Here is a 19,732-nt window from a genome sequence, read left to right on the forward strand (position 1 = left end):
ATAAGCATCCGGCGGCAATAGGACCCATTGGAAATAATGCCTGAAAAAGAACAATACGTTATTCAGAGAGCATGGTAAAGCCATGAGTGGGGGCGGAGAGAGAGAGACCTACGAATATGGGCTGCCATGTGCAAGGTGCTCGGTGACCTACGTTAGGGCCAGTTTGGTGCACTGCAGGTACAGCTGTAGATATGCCTGCGTTTCTACGTGGCCGCAACTGGACCACGGTCTGTAGGGCTCTTGCAAGTCGGCCCGATTTGCCGCAGCTTAACATGCCACGAAATCAACTAAGGCTGTAAATGAGCAGAGTTGACCCATGATCTGACCCAGCCCAACCCATTTAGACCCAATCCGATTCATTTTAAAGGACCTTCCGGGTCAGATTCTAAGATTGGACCAATTTTATTTTTCGAGTTAGATCTAGATTTACTAAATTCTAACTCGACCCGATTTGACCCGATCCGACCCGATCTGTTTGATTTTTAGGGCAATTTTGGGTTTCCAACTCTACAATCCAACCCAACCCATCTCAAACCTGGTAAACCATTAGGGCCTGTAGGTTGCAAGGGTGGTTAAGAGTCTTTAAGTCTAACTCTCTAATCTCCTGACCCGTCCGACCATCTGCGACCATGACCATTCCCAAATCAACAAATCCCCATCAGTCATCGCTCTCTCCTAGACCGTGACTATTCCTCCTAAACCACCGGCCATCAATCATCAGCCGTCCGCGACCGTGACTCTTCCTCCCAAACCACAATCGCAGTCTCGTAGATTCGCCAATTCTCCTTGCCCATCGATCTTCCCTTTAGGTCGTGCAAAACTTTAGATTCTGCAACGAATCAGTCTCTTCAATGTCCGGCGACTTTGGTGCACTTTGTCCCAACTCTCTAGGTACCCCCTCCTCCGAAACTTTAGAACTGCAGCTTGCCCTAGATCTCCTCGATCCTCCCTTCTTTCTCTAAATATTACTCCGGCGACTTTGATTTTTTGCTTATGTTTTTTTGCTTGTTCTATTTTTGTTGTTTTCCATTGTTCTTTGATTCAGATTGGTGCAAGTTGTTTTCTTTGGTATTGTTTTTTTTTCAAAAATTAAATAAAAGAATGCATATCTCCCCCACCGACTGGTCATTGCTCCTGAAGTTTCAGCTTTTATATTTGTCATGTCCCACTCCAAAATCCTTGCATTGGATTCATTGAAGCTCAACTGTGTATCATTCTTCTGTTATTTCAACTGTAATTAACTGCTGTACCATCTTTCTGCATGTCTGAAACTTCAGTCTAGAACTTGGCGAATAGGTTGAGACAATTATTTTGCAAATTAAACAGTACGTTGGAGTTCATAGAAAATTACTTGGTGGATATAGGGACCGTAGACCATGTGGATCCACTTGAACGCATAATAACTAAAGTGCAATTCGTTATCCATAAGAGAAAAATAAAGGAGCTCTGCATCTTTGGAGACACCCGATAAAATTGGAACGATATAGACCCTGCTACATTGTTATCGGCAAAACAGCTATAACAACAGACTTTATTTGCCTAGTTCTGCATGGGCTGCACTTATTTGGATTGAATTAGTGACTGCTAAAATGGCTGTTGTTTGCCAATATAACAGGAAACAACTGTCAATAATAGTGTTTTTTGCCCATTACTGCTCAATGATTGTTTTTTTCTGCAGCTTGTATCAAGATTTGAGTGTAAAAACATTATTAAATTAAGTGGAATGGATCAAATATTGAATAACAATTGTTATTCAAGCTCACGTTATTAAAATATGACATAATAGTTTTTTTTAAAAGCTTTGTCTATACTATTTTGCTGGTCCTGAAACCTTGACCTCATTGTCTGATGTGTATGAGGACTGTGATTCAAGAAAATGGACGATTAGTAGAATTGGTGGCACAGCTTTGTGATGCCTTTCTTGTAAGGAGTATTTCTTAGTCTTGCCAATCTGAATGGGATTTGCTTCTTGGATTTAAAGAATGCGCAGATGTTGTACATAGGCTATATTGTTGAGACTCTAGAGAATACTACAATGGTTTGCCAAAGTTGTTTCACTGAATGGTTTTTATTGCAGATGCCATATATCCAGATCAGGGAAAGCAATTGAACATTCAATGCTGATTTCAGTGGCAAGTGGAATGTAAGATTTGATTTATAATCCTACTAAATTTGAATGTTTGACAAGATAATAGAGGAAACAATTTGTTTAGTATGGGTGATGACATCCATATCTTAACCAATTTTGCACCATATCTTAAATTAGTTTGTAATAGCATCAAGGATGCTTAGGTGCTTTCACTCGGTCCCAATCCGGACCCAACTTAGACCCGAATGACCCATTGTGTCAGAAATTTTAGCCTTGGATCCGATCTGACTTTCGATTGGATTGGATCTAAATCCAACATAAGAACCCGAACAAGAAACTAAATTAGATTCGGGTCACTCATAACCCAGTCCGATCCAACCCATTTGCGCCTTTAAAATCAACCACCCCCTGCCCTTAACGACTCCCTCAGACTTCACAACTCATCCATACACCCCTCCCCCTGCAACCCCTCCTATTCTGCCCTGCTTCATCTCAATCTCCTCCGCCCCCTGCCATGCCCCTCACTGGTGATGAACCTGTAATCCAGCGATCCTCTCCTCTACCTCTACCCCGACCATCACCCAGCCCTGCCTCCCATTGGCACCGGACCCATCCTCCCCCACCAATCCTCTCCTCCTCCGCCCTACTTGGCCTCTACCCCCTCTCACACCCAACCCACCCCTCGTCGGCACAGACTGTTCCTCTCCCACTACTTTCTCTCTCCCGTGCTCGTCTTTCCCCTCATCGGCACCTAATCCATCCTCTTCCAGCACTTTCCTCCTCCTCTCTCTCTCTCTCTTTCTGTTGCTCTGCCCTCGGGGCTAGTACCCTATAAGCGAACTGCTTGCAACTCATGCTGCGTTGCAGTCAGGATAGATGTGACTGAGGCTATCATACTGTGTTTTAGTTCAGCCACTATACCAAGTGAGTGGAAACGTACCTTCATAACTCTCATTCCGAAAAAGCAGGATGCCACGAAGCCGAGCCATTATCGCCCCATTAGCCTCTACACCACCCTCTACAAGTTCATAGCCAAAATCCTGGGGAGGAGAGTGAGAGGGGTACTGGATAAGTTGATTAGTCCTGAGCATGGGGCCTTCATTAGGGGCTGGTGTATTTCTGATAATATAATGATAGCCCAAGAGTTTGTGTGATCTCAGGCAGGCCTCACGTAGGCGGGGGTTGATGGGTATCAAATTGGATATGGAGAGGGCATATGATAGACTGGATTGGCACTTTGTGGCACATTCCTTGGAGACATTTGGGTTTCATCACCAGTGGATTAGATGGGTGCTGAGTTGCATCAAGGATCCCTCCTTTGCTATCTTGGTGAACAGCATGCCTACGAGATTCTTCGAGTCCTCAATGGGTCTGCGGCAGGGCTGCCGCTATCACCTTTGCTATTTATTCTTTGCTCGGATGCTCTATCCCGAGCTCTCCGATGTGCCGTTGAGACCCACGAGCTGAAGCCCTACACACCGAGGGCAGGTAGCTTCCAGGTTTCCCACTCATTGTTTACTGATGATTGTTTCTTGATGGCTCATGCGAGTAGGAGGTCGGCACAGACACTCCCGAGGATACTTGTTGAGTACTGCAGTGCATCCAGGCAGTGGGTCAATTTGGCCAAATCGGCTATTTCCTACAGCCTGAAGATCGATGCTCAGGTGAAGGCTGCCATCTCGGAGATTTTGGGGATTCATGAGCAGGATGGCACCATGCGGTATCTGGGGGTTTCCATCACCGGTCGGTGATTGCGCAGGGTAGATTGCTCCAGGGTGGAACTGAGCTTCCGACAGAGATTGGAGGGGTGGCAGGCGAGCACCCTGTCCATGATGGGCAAGATGACCTTGGTCAGGTCAGTATTAAGCTCTATACCCTTGTACATGCTTTTGAGTACCATGGTTCCGATTGCTTATCTAAGGCAATTGGAGCAACTGATTCGGAGATTTGTTTGGGGTGGGCTAGCACGCGGGGGGGGGGGGGGGGGGGGGGGGGGGGGTGTACTCACCTACTTGCTTGGAAGGTTCTCTACCAGCTGATGAGCAGCGGGGGACTAGGCATTCATTCCCTTATCACTCGGCGGGAGGCATTGGCATCGAGGCATGTGGTTAGATTCCTTTTGGAGCTGGATGGGCTTTGGAGCAGGCTGATGAGAGCAAAGTATGGGGAGCAGTGTGTCGGAGACTCATTCAGACCAGGACGTCAGTGCTTCTACATTTGGAGTGTAATGTATATTCGAGCTCCTCAGGTTCTTCCTTGCATCTCTTGGGTGGTGGGTGATGGTCGCAGTATTGATGTTGTCGATGATAGATGGTTGGCCGGATTGTCGCTATCTAGATGGCCCACCATGTTTGACCCGGGTGCGACGGCCGGGAGTAGAGTGAGCGACCTATTGGCTTCGGAAGAGCCCAGATGGGATGCTGATCGAATCCATCTCCTCTTCGGCGACGACCTAGCTGAAAGGTTGTTGGCCACACCTCTACCCCTCGAGGGACAGTAGACAGGAGGGTATGAAGCTTGACTGGGAGGGTGAGAGTTACAGTCAGTGATCTTCGGGAGATAGTGGACCCAGGATCTGCCCGACGGCTAGAGGGCCGCTGGATTTGGCGGCTATGTGTCCATCCACGTGTGGCTCTATTTCTGTGGAAGGTGGCATGTGGCATTCTACCGACCAGAGGGATCTTGGCTAGAAAGGGGGTCCTAGTACCAGTTAACTGTGAGGGATGCCCGAGGGAGGAGGAGACCATCGGTCACATTTTGTTTACGTACCCGTGGGTGCTTCAGGTTTGGGGTCTCATATCGACCCACCGGCAGACATTCACCTCTATTGAGACCTTTCTGAGTTAGTTGAGGGACTCAGTTCGGAGACTTGACACAGCAAATAGGAGAGTAGTATGGGCTTATGTAGCATATCGCATCTAGCTGGACAGGAATGCGAGGATCTTCGAGGGTAGAGGTTTTTATCCGAGATCAGTGGTTGATAGTGTCACGCCCCGAATTCGGATCATGACACGGCCGTGCTATTGCAAACCTTTGCCCGCAATAACACGCAGCCACTTAAAAACTTCAAATGTTTCATCAATAGAAGATTGATTACAAGCATCTAAAAATAGCAACATTTAATGTGTCATTTCCTTTTCCCCATAACCCTGAAGCATGTCACGCTCCTTGTTCCTAGCATCTCCTATTCATCTGTAAGAACATAAATAAATGGGTATGAGCTATAAAGCTCAGTAAGTAACCATGCATAATCTTATCTGATCAAGCATAATATTTTTCATGCTAGTGCATTAATTTAAGAAACTAACAGTTGTAACAAAGTAAGATTTCATATAACAAACCAGTCATAAAACTATGCATGTCCATTTATGCAACTTCATAAATATGGCTATGCATCATAAAATTTTTGTCATTATCCCATGCTTTGAAATCCGTACTCATCATTATTCATGCTTTGAAATCCGTACTCATCATTATTCATGCTTTGAAATTCATGCTCATCATTATTCATGCTTTGAAATCCGTACTTATCATTATTCATACTTTGAAATTCGTGCTCTCAGATGATAGTGCAGCTATGGTCACTATTATTACCCGTGACAGGGCCATAATCTTTACCAACTATTATTTTCCGTTGGCAGGGTCTAAGCCAAGCTATTATAACTCGTTGGCGAGGGCCGTATGCCGAGCTACTGTAACCCGCTGGCGAGGGCCATAATCTTTGCCAACTATTGTTTCCCGTTGGCAGGGTCTAAACCAAGCTACTATAACCCGCTGGCGAGGGCCGTATGTCAAGCTACTGTAACCCGCTGGCGAGGGCCATAATCTTTGCCAACTATTGTTCCCCGTTGGCAGGGTCTAAATCAAGCTACTATAACCCGCTGGCGAGGGCCGTATGCCGAGCTACTGTAACCCACTGGCGGGGGTCGTGCATAGCGATCTGAGAGTTCTTAAAAACATATCATGCTTTTCATAAATCTTTTCTCATCGGTACATTGGAAAGTGAGTAATGGCATCTTGCTGAATAAAATTCATGATCATGCTGAAAACTTTATTTTTCTTTCCATGCATCTTTCTACCTCATCATAATAATGTGTAAATAATATAATAATCATGATGGATGCTATTTATCCAAAATCATGCAATCATTTGCTAATACATGTTGGATCCTAATTTTGTGAAAATATAAATAATCATATACAATTTTATAATCAAATAGTCACAAGTATTTGATAAAACATAAGATTATATCCGGATTACTTATATTTTCCACAATTCATATACACAATTCCAATTCTATAAATAATACTTTTTCATCATATAAAACGTGATACATGATCTATAATAAGATTAAGACATGTTACTTACATAATTCGCCCACCAACCTTGGGTTTGAGTGCCAATTCTTCAATTACCTAGCAACATCATTAAATTACTTGTTAATTACGCATTCGACTTCATTTAATCACTATCTTTCTTAATTACCCAGCTTACAAACTCAATTTCATTCTTAGGTCTCTATCCTGGTTCAATTTCCAATTTAGGTCTGTTCAATTTTCTCCATTTGGGTTTGACCCAATGTCTGATTTTGGTCTAACAATTTTTCTGGTTCAGGTCAGACCCAAGTTTGGTTCAGGTCTGGGTCACTTTCTGGTTCGAGTTTGACCCTATTGCTCCTGGGTTCAGGTCAGGGCCCTTTTGCATTCAGGCCCAAAGTTTAATTGGGTGCTGGATCAGGCCCTTGGCCTGATTCACTCACTGGCCCATTCGTATTCAGGGCCAGAAACACAATTAGTTAATTCACAATTTTAAACCTTATCAGATCTAATTAATTAAAAAACAAAAGATCTTGCCCATATTCAATTTGACCCTTCTATTAAGGTTTGGGCTCCTTAGGTCCGGTCTAATCTCAAGCCCTCATAATTACAATTATTTTGAGGCCATCCCAAGGCCCATTAAGGCATTTTCCTTCATATTAACGGTTCCCTAATTTAGTAATTAGAACATTTAGGCCCTAAATTCAATAGCCCAATTTCCCATCTCGGTGGGATCATGACCCAGATGACCCACTCCTCCAAACTTCAAACCCGATTACTGGGCCCATGAAAACCCCTTTCCCTCTTTCATTTTCTTTTTCTTTTCTTTCTTCTTTTTCCTTTTTCTTTCTTCTCCTCCCGAACCTTCTCTTCCTTTCTTTCTTCTTCCCTCCCCGAGCTCCTCTTCCTCTTCTACTCTTCCCCCATGAAACCCGGAGGCAAGCTCGGACGGTGCTCGGAAGGCATTCGGGAGGAGGCCGGCTCGAGATCGGTGGCGTTGCAGCCAACCGATGGCACCGGCGGCGGCCGTGGTTCCACCTGCAGCAGCCACGGCCCAACCGAGGTTCTCCTCCTCTACTTCCGGCGGAAGAGATGGAGCCCGACCACCTGCCGTGGAGCGACAGAACCGGCCAAAGCAGGTGGCATACGCCGACACCTGCGGTCGGCCCGGCGGTGTCACGACGGCCGAAACAGGAAGATCCCCCTTCGGCTCGTCTGCTCCGACCATCTCCGGTCCAGTTCCAGCCGGCTCCACCCATGGAAACCGGACCTATACGAGCCAAGGATCCCTCCCATGAATCGAGAGGTAGGTTCATCTTTGAATTTTAGATCTAGGGTTTTAATGGGGAGAAAACTACCGTCGGGGGAAGGAGGAGGATCCCCGGCCAATGTCGGATCACAGCCGATCATTGGTTAGATCCTTCTCCTTCCTTCTCTTCATCTTCTCCCTACCCTTCTTCCTCTGTAAATCAACCCTAACTAATTTAAATCTAGGCCAACAGTAGGTAAACTGTTAATGAAAAGCAAGGGGATTAAGGGATTACCTAGCTCCGATGAGCTGTGAAGGATTCCGGCGAGCTCCTCTGTTTGCTCCGGCGGCACCACGAGGTGGCGAGCTGGAAATCCTTCCTCCTCCGGCACCACAGCTCCCGGTCCGACTCCTTGCACAGAGGAAGAAGAACGAGGAAAGTGAGAAGATGATCAATGGAGTCCCCCTCAGCGGACTCCAGGGCTTTTATAAGCCTTCGTCCGCCTCGAAGGGGTGGGGGATCGCGGCTGTTAGGCAGTTTTAACTGCCTTAACAGCTGCGGTTCTCCACCGCCTTAATCCCAAAATCACCAGATGGACCGCCGACTTCGGTCCATCTAGTCCGGGGTTTACAGATAGGGCTTTTGCACATGTAGCCGAACTGGTGAGTGCTGCTGCAGACATTTCACCTAGAGATGATAGGGACACCTGGGGTTCCTCTTTGGCTCTTCCAATGCCTAGGCATGCGATGATACCGATAGTATCCTGGGAGCCCCCACCTCATGGTCTTCTCAAGATGAATTTCGATGGCAGTGTATCGGAGGGCGGCAGCAGATGCGGCATAGCTTTGTGATCAGAGACCATGACTCCATACTGATTATGCCGGAGGTCAGCGCACATTTGACAGATCCATTCCTGTGGCGGAGCTGCACGAGGCGTGGGATGGTTTTGTATATACTAGACTACAACTGGGTGCTCGACAGATATTCCTAAAGTGACTCGTCCATAGTGGTCGGCTGGATCCGATGCCGACGAACTAGGCCGGACCTGCGCCCACTACTCCGAGACATTTGGAGCATAGGAGAGGAGTTAGAACTATTTCAAATTTCGTATGCATTTCGAAAGACGAATAATGTTGCGGACTGAATCGCCTCCTATGCAACCCATCATTCCGAGTTTGTATTTTGGAATACTTCCAATCGTATGCCGCAAGCATTCGATCGTGTTTTGTCTTATGATTACTCTGGGCTTTCTCACTATCATGGGGTAAGAAGCCGATTTACCAGAAGAAAAAAAAAAACTGCGTTGCAACTTGAGCTGCGATACAATCCTACAGAGCTACAAACAGTCCCTTAAGCCTTCCGCTGGGGTCATGCAACCAGCTAATCATCCACCAAGAAAAATAAGCATGAACAGTAGTTGCAGTCCTCAAAATATTTTGTATTATGAGCCAGCACTGTAAATGTTTTTATTTCCCAAGTGAAATATGCAATCTTTACCCAAAAAAGAAGTGAAACAAACAACAGAAGCCATGCTAGTGATCAACAATTGACCTTCGTAGAAAAATCCTTGATGATAGCCAAGAAATTCACTTTTAGCAGCATGGCTAAGTAATGGATAGAATCTGAAAAATTCTACGAATAAGAATACAACTGAACCTTGTCAGGAACCTGGTTTCCAAGCTCAGGTGAAGAAACTGAGTCACGGTTGCAACGAACCAAAAAATTATTGATCCACATGACATTTTTGAAGGGGACAATTAAAAACCATTTATTTTTCTTCTGCCAAGGCCATGATAAGGGAGCTCCATGTCTGCATATGCAAAATTGCAGAAAAGGCGCGCGAGTTTTCAGGTGCGGAGACATTTATTTCGAGTGGAACTTTCGGCTGACAGATTCATAACTGGGGACGTTGATAACTACAAGAAAGATAGTGGTTAATTATGAGAACCAGAAGGATTAAGGTTTCAACGAATCATTTGAATAGTTTTTATCAAAAGTTGCTGAGAACATACCATCTCCCCAAGATGCCATTGTCAGTGGTGAAGAAATGATCTTCTGAGAAATTGACGTTATATCTTGTAGCGTAACTTCATCAACAGCCTTCAGAAAAAGCTCAATTGGTTTCCTGGAAGGTTAAAGCAAATAAGACGATGCATTCATTAGTCAAAAAGGCTATGTTGATTGCAATTGTTTGAATGCTCGTCTCAGAGAAAAATCAGTAAATTTATGAAATGGTTGTATATGCTGATTGAATTTGAAGACCACCACATCTGCTTAGACAAGGTGCTAGACAACTGGAGAATTTCAGCAAGTCATTATGAGATAGCTATACTAACAAATGTTTAACATACTGCAGTTTTATTTTCTGTTAGAGTTTTAGTTCAAATTTTAGATGAGGTGTGCAAGAAGTCACTTAAAGTACTTGCTACAGACCGTCTAACAGATTCTCCAAGTAAAAAGGATGAATTCAGTAGAAACAGATGATTAAATTTAATTTAATCCTGACCTGGAAATAGGTTCAAGTAGGCAAATAGCTCCAAACCCAGCAAAAGTGCAGCCCAGTGCATATGGCTCTTGCGAATTATGAGGTCTAAGGAAAGTCAGATATATGCAGCCTTATGTGGCAATGCTATTTCCATGTTTCAAAATTATGGCCTCTAGGTCACAATTGAGCAACCTTAGCGTTGTGCTAAGTCTCACCCTCAGCTCCAAACCCACAGGGAGCCCAAGTAGGTCAGGTCATGGGAACTTTTCTTGGACTCCATATTTTAGAGAAGATCAAGGTTTGTACGTAGCACTGTACCAGATCAGAAATTAAATTTGTGAAGTCTCATTCAATTATTAAGAAGTAGGTCCTGGTTTACATCTTTATAAGATTCTGAGTAGGGTGGATACCCCTATACCCAATACAGATCTTGATTGATTATTAATGAATGAAACTCCACATTCTGGATAACATTCTAGTTTGGGCAGAGACCTTGAAGTCAACAAAAAACAAATTGTGCCGTGTCTGGGTTGTTTTATTATGGCCGCAAACTTCATCCACTTGAACCTAAAGTAAAATGGACACATTCCATCTTCATCTTTGGGCATCAAGTCATACAGAACCAAACATAGGAAAACACAACAAAGTCACAGCAGTGACATACATTCTCTGATGATTTATTATATGTTTTATGAAGAAAAATGAGAGAAAATATATTTAAATGATAACATTTGTAAAAATATATTCTGACATTGTGATTTTTCCCAATAGTTGTAGTCATATACATGTACAGGCCACACTCCAATAAAACTACCAAGAAAATTGCTCAAGTTATCTCAAAATTCTATATTTTCTTTGACTTTTCCTGAATTATACTGACACTATTTTTTCTCTTTTTTTAGTATTGAATCATAATTTTAAATGGTGAATGATTAAATCACACATTGAAACATACCACGTGGTACAGAATATTGAAATTGGACCAGACAGTAATAGAACATTATCAGAATTTAGATCTTTGCAGCATAATCATTTTTCCGTTGTATCCCTTGCCATGTCCCTTTGAGATAGGCTATTTAGTCCTTACAACAATTTATCTTACAATTAGTGGACATTTTCTTAAATCTTTAGCTCACTTTATCCACCCTTATCTAATGTTCTTATCTCCTAGAACTGCAAGTCATAAAGATGCACCATATGCAAAAATAAACGAAAGTAGTGTTAGGCAAAGTACTCTAAGAAGTTGTGCATTAAGTTATGGAAATGATCTAACCTCTCTCCATATGTCAAAATTTGACGTCCAATATCTTCCGAAGCTACCATCTGTGATTAAAGAAAGAGCATCTAAAAATAAGCATAACAATAAAAGTGAACTCTTTATAAGTCACAAAAAAGAGTACAAACAAACACATACTCTTGACTCCAGGTTCATCAGAATGGCAGACTTGGTTGACTGTTTGGCACGATCAAGTTGTACCTGGTCAACTATGAAAAAAATAAGAAAAGACATAAAAATGAGGTCATGTTTATTAGAAAATTTACTGCAAGATTAGGTGCAGACAGAAACCTTGTCCAGGAGTTGCAACTGCAAGAAGTTCTCTTGCTGCCAAATCAACAGCTTTGGAAACAAAATCTGAACCCTGATTTAGAGCAACCAATTCTTAGTAGGTTTTTCAGGTATTCCATGGCAGGAGTGCAGTACAACAATAAATATTGGTCCAGTAGGACAAGTAGACAAATGCACATCTACACATGAGCACAAGAAAAAAATTGTCTCATATAATAAGACCTTCCCAGTCTGGGTCAGATATGGTGTTCTTTTGTAGTTAGCATGTTATCCATAAGCGACAAAATTTTCTAACCTATAGGAATGTCCCAACCAAGGTCCGCCGTACCGGTACCGGTCGGCGTACCGGTGGCCGGCCGGACCGGTACGGTACCGGTCCGGTACGTACCGGCTGGTACCGGTCCCGTACCGGCCGGTACACGGTGGTTTCAAAAACCACAGCGCGCGGCGCTGTGGTTCTAAAAAAAAAAAAAAATCGTACCGGTGCGAACCGGCCGGTTCGCACCGGTACGGGTGCGTACCGGCCGGTACGGGCCGGTTCGGGCCCGTACCGGTTCGGGCCCGAACCGGCCGGTACGGGCCCGAACCGGCCGGTACGGGCCCGTACCGGCCGGTACGGGCCCGTACCGGCCGGTTCGGATAAAAAACCGGGAAAACCGGTTTTTTATCCGTTCCGGTACCGGTCCACGGCCGGACCGGTACGTACCGGCCCGTACCGGCCGGTACGGACCGGTACGGCATTCCATGGTCCCAACAATATTTACACTATAAAGTTGGTATCCACAAGAAGAAATGATATCAAAATATGCCATATGAATCAGTGTTCCGGTTGATTAATGCACTTGATTCAGTAGGTTTTCTGCGCACCGCATGTTTTGCCATCCTACTGCAATAGGATTATCTAAAATCAACCTACGCATATTTCTGTGATTTTGTGATCATGATCCGCACACTACTGCAAAATCGGAGGTTAAGTGAAGAGCTTCTGAGCTTGAAATGGACAACAGGAGTAAGAAACAGAGGAGCAGAGGGAGGAAAAAGTGGAGACAAAGGCATGGAACTGAACCGCAGGAACAATGTGGAAAATCTAAAGCCATAGCCTCAAAATATAGTTATCGACTCTCTCTACCTACAGGCCAAGCTATGCTCCTGTGGAGGTTACATGAAGAAGAAAGAAAAATTCCATATAAGTTCAGAGACTTGGATATACGTAACCTACTTCAAAGTAACCTATAATACCCAGAATCCTAACAAAGTTTGAAACAACACCTACAGCTATGAACTAGTATTTGGCACATGTAATGCACATAAGAGTAAGAATAGCTGTGTTTTTATCTGATTGGAGATAGATGTTCTGATGGGACTGAAGGAGATTGATGAGATTATTTCAAACAACTCCTACTTTCTCACTTGCAGTTAGGCTCTTCCACTTCCCATGCCTGAATTCACCATCTCGGTGCACTTCGCAATTATGTCAAGATAGATATTACATGCGATTCTTATCCACATGAGATTTTTCTTTCCCATTTTTATAACCATGTGAATTTCTGTAGATAAGAGTTATATTTAATTCAACCATGATGAAAACAAAAAGATATCACCAAACAATAAAGAGGGTAGAATTGTTAAAATAATATTCAGTTTTGTAATTTGCACTTGCCTATAATTTAAGCAGTGAATGTTGAAGTGGAATACTTTTATAAAAGACATCTAACGTTTTGGTGTTTGAAGCAACCAAATCCCCCCACGTGACATGAAACCAATCTGTATCAATTGCCGTAAAAGGTAACCTGGACAAGCTAAAAGAAGGAAAGAGAAAAGGCGGCACACTGCCTCTCTCTCTCTCTCTCTCTCTCTCTCTCTCTCTCTCTCTCTCTCTCTCTCTCTCTCCCTCTCCCTCTCCCTCCCTCCCTCCTCTCCTGCAGGGCAACATATGCTTACGAGGAACCCCTGTTGCTTACTTTTGATGTCTTATTCTATTGTGCTTGCTGACTTATTGTGTAGCTTGTTGAGAATCCTTTCTAATCCATTGTTATAATTTCATCTAATAGTTAGATCACATACTTTATTGTTTTTCTTTGCATTCTCTGCCCTCCTTATGAATACATACTTCAAATTTGAGAGATAAGATTGTGGCAAGTGCATGTTAACTTGAAATTGGTGCTCGTTAAAAATCCCCGATGGCAGCATTAAATCAGCTTTTCATTGTTAGCATACCATGGAACAATAGAAAGCCCTTAATACAGCAGTGCGGTAGATAAATTTTGGTTTACTGCCTACAGAAAACCCATGACACCGCTCAGAATCTCACTTGAGAATTGAGATCAATGCAATCTTCATGGAAGGCTCTAGACCCACTACAAAGAAACAATAACTTGAGAAGATGACTACAAAGAAAGCTTGATGACTAAATGAACCCCAAAGGCCAATACGGACCAAGAAATTCAGATTTTAAATAAGTATGACAAGAAGACCAACAAACTGATAACAAATTATTACTATATATCTATATGCATAGTAAAAGAGTGGCTTACTGTGGTTGCATGAATTCCAAAAATTCCTGTATTATTGTAAACACTGTTGAAAGCAGAGAACGACTGGATTTGTTGGAACTCGTTTAAGACACGAAGATCTGTAAAAAAATGCGCCAGTTTAAATGTTAAAAGATACATCAATTACAAAAATATATAGATAGCAGTGATATCCTTCATGCTTCAAGAGTACCCCAGTATAATACTACTCTAAAAAAAATGAAAAACAATGACAGAGAACAGAATTTGACAGCTAAGTCCACAGGCAAGCAAGAAAACATGGCTATGTATGGGTCAGAACTTACAAAGCCGAGAATACATTCCTTTCCCAGGACCTCCAGCAGAGAAAGAGCCGCCTCCACCCATGAGCATCTGCAACAACATGGAATCGACATGGCATTAGTCTACATGATATCTAACAACACAAAAATAAGTGTAAGGGCTAGCTTCTGGAACATACTAGCATCTGGACCATATTTGATGAAAAACTAAAAATGTAAAAGAACCAGCAAAATGGACAATTGCACCAATTCAGAATTTTATGGATCACTTCAAGGAGACCTGAAGTACTGTCAGCGTCATGGCTTCCTTCTCTTGATGCCAGCCACCAGGAACTTCAAAAGCAAGAGCAACATGTGTTTGCTGTCCGCAAAAATAAAAACAAGCACGGTAGAAAAGAGATAAGACTTATAATCCAAAAGAGAAAATACATAAATAAATTGTCAAGTGAAACAAGTTGGAAACTCTTAAAACATACTGCAGTAGCAGCTTGACATCGATAGTCTCCTCCAACATATACAGATTTTGGCTCTTCCGGCCGGGACACCTTTGGAAGGTCGGATAAGAGTGGTTCAGCAACTGATACCAACTCCTCGTGTTCCACACCTGATGCCGCAAGCACCATTCTTGGAGCTGTATAATTCTCCTAATATTCTCAAAACAAACAAAAACGTCAAAGCAGAGAAGCACCACTGTAGCCTATGCTATAGGATATGAGTTACTTGATCTTACCCTAACAAAGTCCTCTAAAATATTAGCATCCAATCTGTTTATTGCAGATTCAGTAGCCATCAGAGGATTTGCCAATGCACCAGAGTAGCCAGCAGAATGAATAGCTTCGAGGAGCAAACCCTGGGGATTGTTAGAAATTTCTCCTATCTCTGCTTTCACTTTCTGCAGCTGTAGTTAACAAGACAAGACTGGGTCAACACCTGTAATCAATCAAAATCAGAAAACACCTGTAATCAATCAAAATCAGAAAACAGAAGGCAAGATGGAATACCTGTTCATTGACCTCCCAGTCAAGGAACACACTATTCCTGACACAATCGGTAAGCACCTCGACCATCTCAGGCATGTATGTTTTTAGAGCATCAAAAGTATAACCCATCTGTTCACGAGAAGCTGATGCCGTAACATTGCCTCCAATTGCTTCTACTTCACGGACAATACGCAAATGGCTCCTGTTTGTTGTGCTTTTGAAGGCCATCCGCTCCAGGAGGTGTGTGACCCCAGATGAAACAGGTGTTTCATATACAGAACCACAATCAACATATAGTCCTATCGATGCAGCTGGATTCTGACAATTCAAGAAAAACAAGCTTATCACGTTTACAAGCAAGAGCCAGGTTAAACTACCACTGATTAAAATAAAACATGTGAAAAACATACTGGTGATGATTCAGATGCAATTTTGACACCATTTGGAAGAGTCGTGATCTTTGTTTTTCCAGGCTCGACATAATCAGGCAAAGGAGGAGGAAGTGTAACACCTGGAAGTGGGAAATCTAGAGGGGGGAGTTGATTGGACCGCTCCCCAGTAAGCCAGCTAAAAAACCCACCGGAAGACCTTTTCGCAACACTTGTACTTGCAGATCTAGTGCTAGCACCAATACTTCCAGTACCGCCAACATGGCGCTGAGAATTAAATGGAAGATATCAAGGATGTCTGTAAGATTCATCATATCAAGTACGAGAAGTGTCTAAAGTACTGCCACTTAACTGCTTCCACTATGGTCCTCAGATGCATGCTCTAATAATAATTAGTATAAATATATAATTCAAATAATTTCCATGAGAAAAAAACAATACATTTAAGCAGACCAAGGATTTATTTGCTGCGTATTTTCCAAAATCTTCCAAAATTCAACACAATTTAACTCAAGACAATGTCATATCCCACATTAACTAGATCATTTTATAAGTAGAGCAAAAATGAAGATGAGCAGGATACACCAATCTCAAGAGATCATCACATTGATAACTAACCACCGTCAACATAAATTGTTTAGAATATCTATATCACTCCCTAGATAGTAAAGCATCTCTGTGAGCAAGCTATGCCCCTGAAAAAAAGTTGCATATGGTAAAGCAATAAGGAGTATAGGCTCATTCAGGAAAAAGCTCTTCTAAAGCCATAAATGATTCAAGTGACATGAAAATAACCTTCCCAGTTATACGTATGTATGTACATACGTATATATGTATGTATGTATATGTATATGTGCATATGCAGAGCAGTCAGATAATAGATCGTGCAGATAAAGTTGGAGTTTTATACTGGGAATATTTATTACAGATGCATGTATCTGATGCATCTAACATATATGGCAGAGAAAGATAAATTTTAACCTGTTATTCCTATGAATCAAATGCATCACTACTTCTGAGCCATACATAAACTCGATATTTTTACTTTATTTTTACCAAACATAAGATGTTTGCCATGTCACTCAATGCTCAGAGTTATTAGACTTCCCTTCAAATTTAAAAACTCTGCCTCAAACTTTTTTTTTCATTTTTTATCAACAAAAAAACCAACATATATTCATGCAATGCTCCAAGGTGAATTGCCAGCAATTTCATATAATATCAATTTCAAATAATAACAGATATGGTGCTTATGACTAATAAACATCACCATCTCTCTAGATCTCATGTCTTTAGGGTCAACTATATTCAGCAATTAATTATTATTGAAGGTAACAACAACAAATATAGCTTTCTGAAAAGAAAATCTGCTACTTCAATCTAAGCCTTCAGGGTTTTACTTCCTTTTATCAAAACCTTTGTCCAATCAAACTATTAAGTGTAATGAGATTATCACCCTTAAAAAAAAAAGTGTTATGAGATTATCAGGTCTTAATTTTCAATAACTACAAATACATACATTAATGAATTAACTCCCACCATTACTTTGGATCAGCTTTTGTATTTTTTTTTCTTTTTAGGAATTCGTTCCTATTGAGAGAAAAAATGTCAATCAACAAAAGCTTTTTCACATAATCATGCCTTCCTACAAACAGAACATAAGTTTCATAGACATCCCTCCTCTTATGACCCTGCCCAGAAAAAATGACAAAATCCAAGCCCCTACCATTCATTCATCTCACACACGTCTCCCCTGGTTCCTACTCCACACCATCTCAATTAATTCAGGTCAATGTATCATCCACTTATGTGACTCCTAAGCTTTAGCTAATGCACCTTAACCTAAATTGGTTGGAACTTTCTAATGTGTGGTAAAAGGTACTAATATCTTTTTTCTACGAAAATTTGATAAATCATATTCCCTACAACATGCTCTTCACATCACACTCGGTAAAAATGAGGTACAACTCATCAAAAGATTATCTCACCCACCAACTTCCAGTCCTCATAAACTAATATAACTCTCTGCCGTCCTGCACGAGAACCACACTGGTGACATCTAAGGCATACCACTTTCAAACACAGCAGGTTTTGTGGAAGAAATTGATCATGCATGTGGCCAGGAGCTACTAAAAAAATAATTTCACTGAACTCATAGAAAATGCACCAATCGTACTGCAATCTTCTTTTAGCTATACTCTTTGCATTCTTCTCTGTATCACTTATCTATTTTTAGCTGTCATATTCTCAAAAACACTGCAGCAGAAACCAAAAAATAAATAAAACAAAAAAACTAACATTAAAAGATGGCCAGGTGAAATATTTTTCATAAGAAAAAACAAAACTCTGTTTCCAGATTAATCTTCTTCTTTTTTTCTCAGGGCAGCATATACTGAAATCACAAAAAAATAAAAATAAAAATCCATTATACAAACAAGATCAAACTATCAAAGCATCAATACCTCATTAAATCTAAACGAGATCTACATGTAGAAAAAAAGAAAAAAAAGAAAGAAAGAAAACAATCCCAAATCATCAAGACGAATCCGATGCTGTGGAGATCCAATAAAATCAAGATCACAACTTTCAAAATTTTAACAAAATAGAAGATCATAATAGAACAATGCCCTCGATAAACAGTAAGCGATACGAGAAATGAACAACTAAAGATGTTAGGGTTAGGTTTTCGCGAGGACCGACCTTGAGAGCCCTGAGGTGGGAGCCCAAAGCTCTGTACATGATCGGAGCAACCAAATCCTAGATCCGAGAAGATAAAAGGGAATTCGCTTAATCGCCTTATTCCCCCCACAAACGAGGACCAGAAAGAGAGAGAGAGAGAGAGTGAGACGAGGAATAGCCGCCGGGCAACGAAGAGGAATGTTTATACCGTCGCGAGGTCGACGGCTCGCAGCCCTGATATTGATAAGGTATTAAGAATATGTGATCAGAGCCGTCCGACATGCTTTGAAAGTCGAGTTATGTAAGAAAGAAAGAAATGTCACCTTACAGCACTGGAAGGTTTATAAGATTTACTTTAGAAAGATTGATCAATGGTGCATTCTCTTCCAATTGGTAATTACAAATTTACAAACCACGTGTAAATATGGACGGCTATGTTCAAAGAACAGATGGCCATGTACTAGCACAAAGACAATTGATTTTTCGAACCTTGCAGGGTGGATCAAGATCCAAAGTTTACGTATCAGATCAAGACCATGTAGGGATCAAGATCCAAAGATTACATATCAAATAACATAATCATATAGGTCATGCGAGATACATATACCAACTCGTTGGGCTACCATCTTAAATGTAACTAACCGTTCAATTTTAGACGTCCTCACCCTCTTGCACCAGGCTATGTTAACATTCCAATTATGAATAAGTTATTGAGTGTAAGTGTTTCAGTTCAGCAATTGGCTTCAATTAGACTTGAGACAGCCGTTCGTATTATACTCAGATTTCACGGCATCTATAGGATGTATTGCAAGAAGTGCAACCGGTGAAAAAGAGCATGTTGAACATTCTTGTTAATCCAGTAGCACTGCACTCGAGGAAGATTTGGTCACGGTAATCGAGTGAATTCAAGATCAAAAAAGCGCTGCAGAGAATAGGCCGCTGCTCTACAACATCCACGTACTTCTAAAAAAAAGTAGCTCCTACCTAACAACACATGTCTTCAAAAAAGCAAATGGTGCTACTAATTGAATTGCCTCTTTTATAGCTAACCACTACGATAGCTTTATATAAAGAAACCATAGTTCTCTGCCAGAGCCGTTTAGTGATTTACTGTTTTCTGAGTTTGCGAACTGCATTCACACCCGCTTCATGTGATCCCCGTTAT

General features: G+C 41.9%; 2 protein-coding genes and 1 long non-coding RNA gene across 3 annotated transcripts; 1 reads left to right on the forward strand and 2 right to left on the reverse strand.

Moving 5' to 3' along the window:
- Positions 1–5,229: 5,229 nt before the first annotated feature.
- On the reverse strand, positions 5,230–6,578 carry LOC120110432. The gene is made up of 2 exons (XR_005511372.1): positions 6,458–6,578; positions 5,230–5,281 (listed from the first exon to the last, which is right to left on the reverse strand). It is a non-coding gene; the product is annotated as an uncharacterized LOC120110432 (long non-coding RNA).
- A 682-nt stretch (positions 6,579–7,260) lies between these two features.
- Positions 7,261–8,881, forward strand: LOC120110431. Its single transcript, XM_039125363.1, has 2 exons — positions 7,261–7,711; positions 8,467–8,881. Exons 1-2 carry the CDS (start codon positions 7,331–7,333, stop codon positions 8,644–8,646), a joined length of 561 nt encoding a protein of 186 aa, XP_038981291.1. The 5' UTR covers positions 7,261–7,330; the 3' UTR covers positions 8,647–8,881.
- A 191-nt stretch (positions 8,882–9,072) lies between these two features.
- LOC103714336 (mitochondrial-processing peptidase subunit alpha-like) lies at positions 9,073–18,769 on the reverse strand. The gene is made up of 13 exons (XM_008801543.4): positions 18,589–18,769; positions 15,910–16,155; positions 15,521–15,817; positions 15,250–15,417; positions 14,996–15,163; positions 14,800–14,880; positions 14,544–14,610; positions 14,242–14,339; positions 11,708–11,780; positions 11,555–11,625; positions 11,414–11,463; positions 9,668–9,780; positions 9,073–9,571 (listed from the first exon to the last, which is right to left on the reverse strand). Exons 1-13 carry the CDS (start codon positions 18,625–18,627, stop codon positions 9,519–9,521), a joined length of 1,524 nt encoding a protein of 507 aa, XP_008799765.1. The 5' UTR covers positions 18,628–18,769; the 3' UTR covers positions 9,073–9,518.
- Positions 18,770–19,732: the final 963 nt, after the last annotated feature.

Source organism: Phoenix dactylifera, chromosome 4, assembly GCF_009389715.1.
Source record: "Phoenix dactylifera cultivar Barhee BC4 chromosome 4, palm_55x_up_171113_PBpolish2nd_filt_p, whole genome shotgun sequence".
NCBI classification, from domain to species: Eukaryota; Viridiplantae; Streptophyta; class Magnoliopsida; order Arecales; family Arecaceae; genus Phoenix; species Phoenix dactylifera.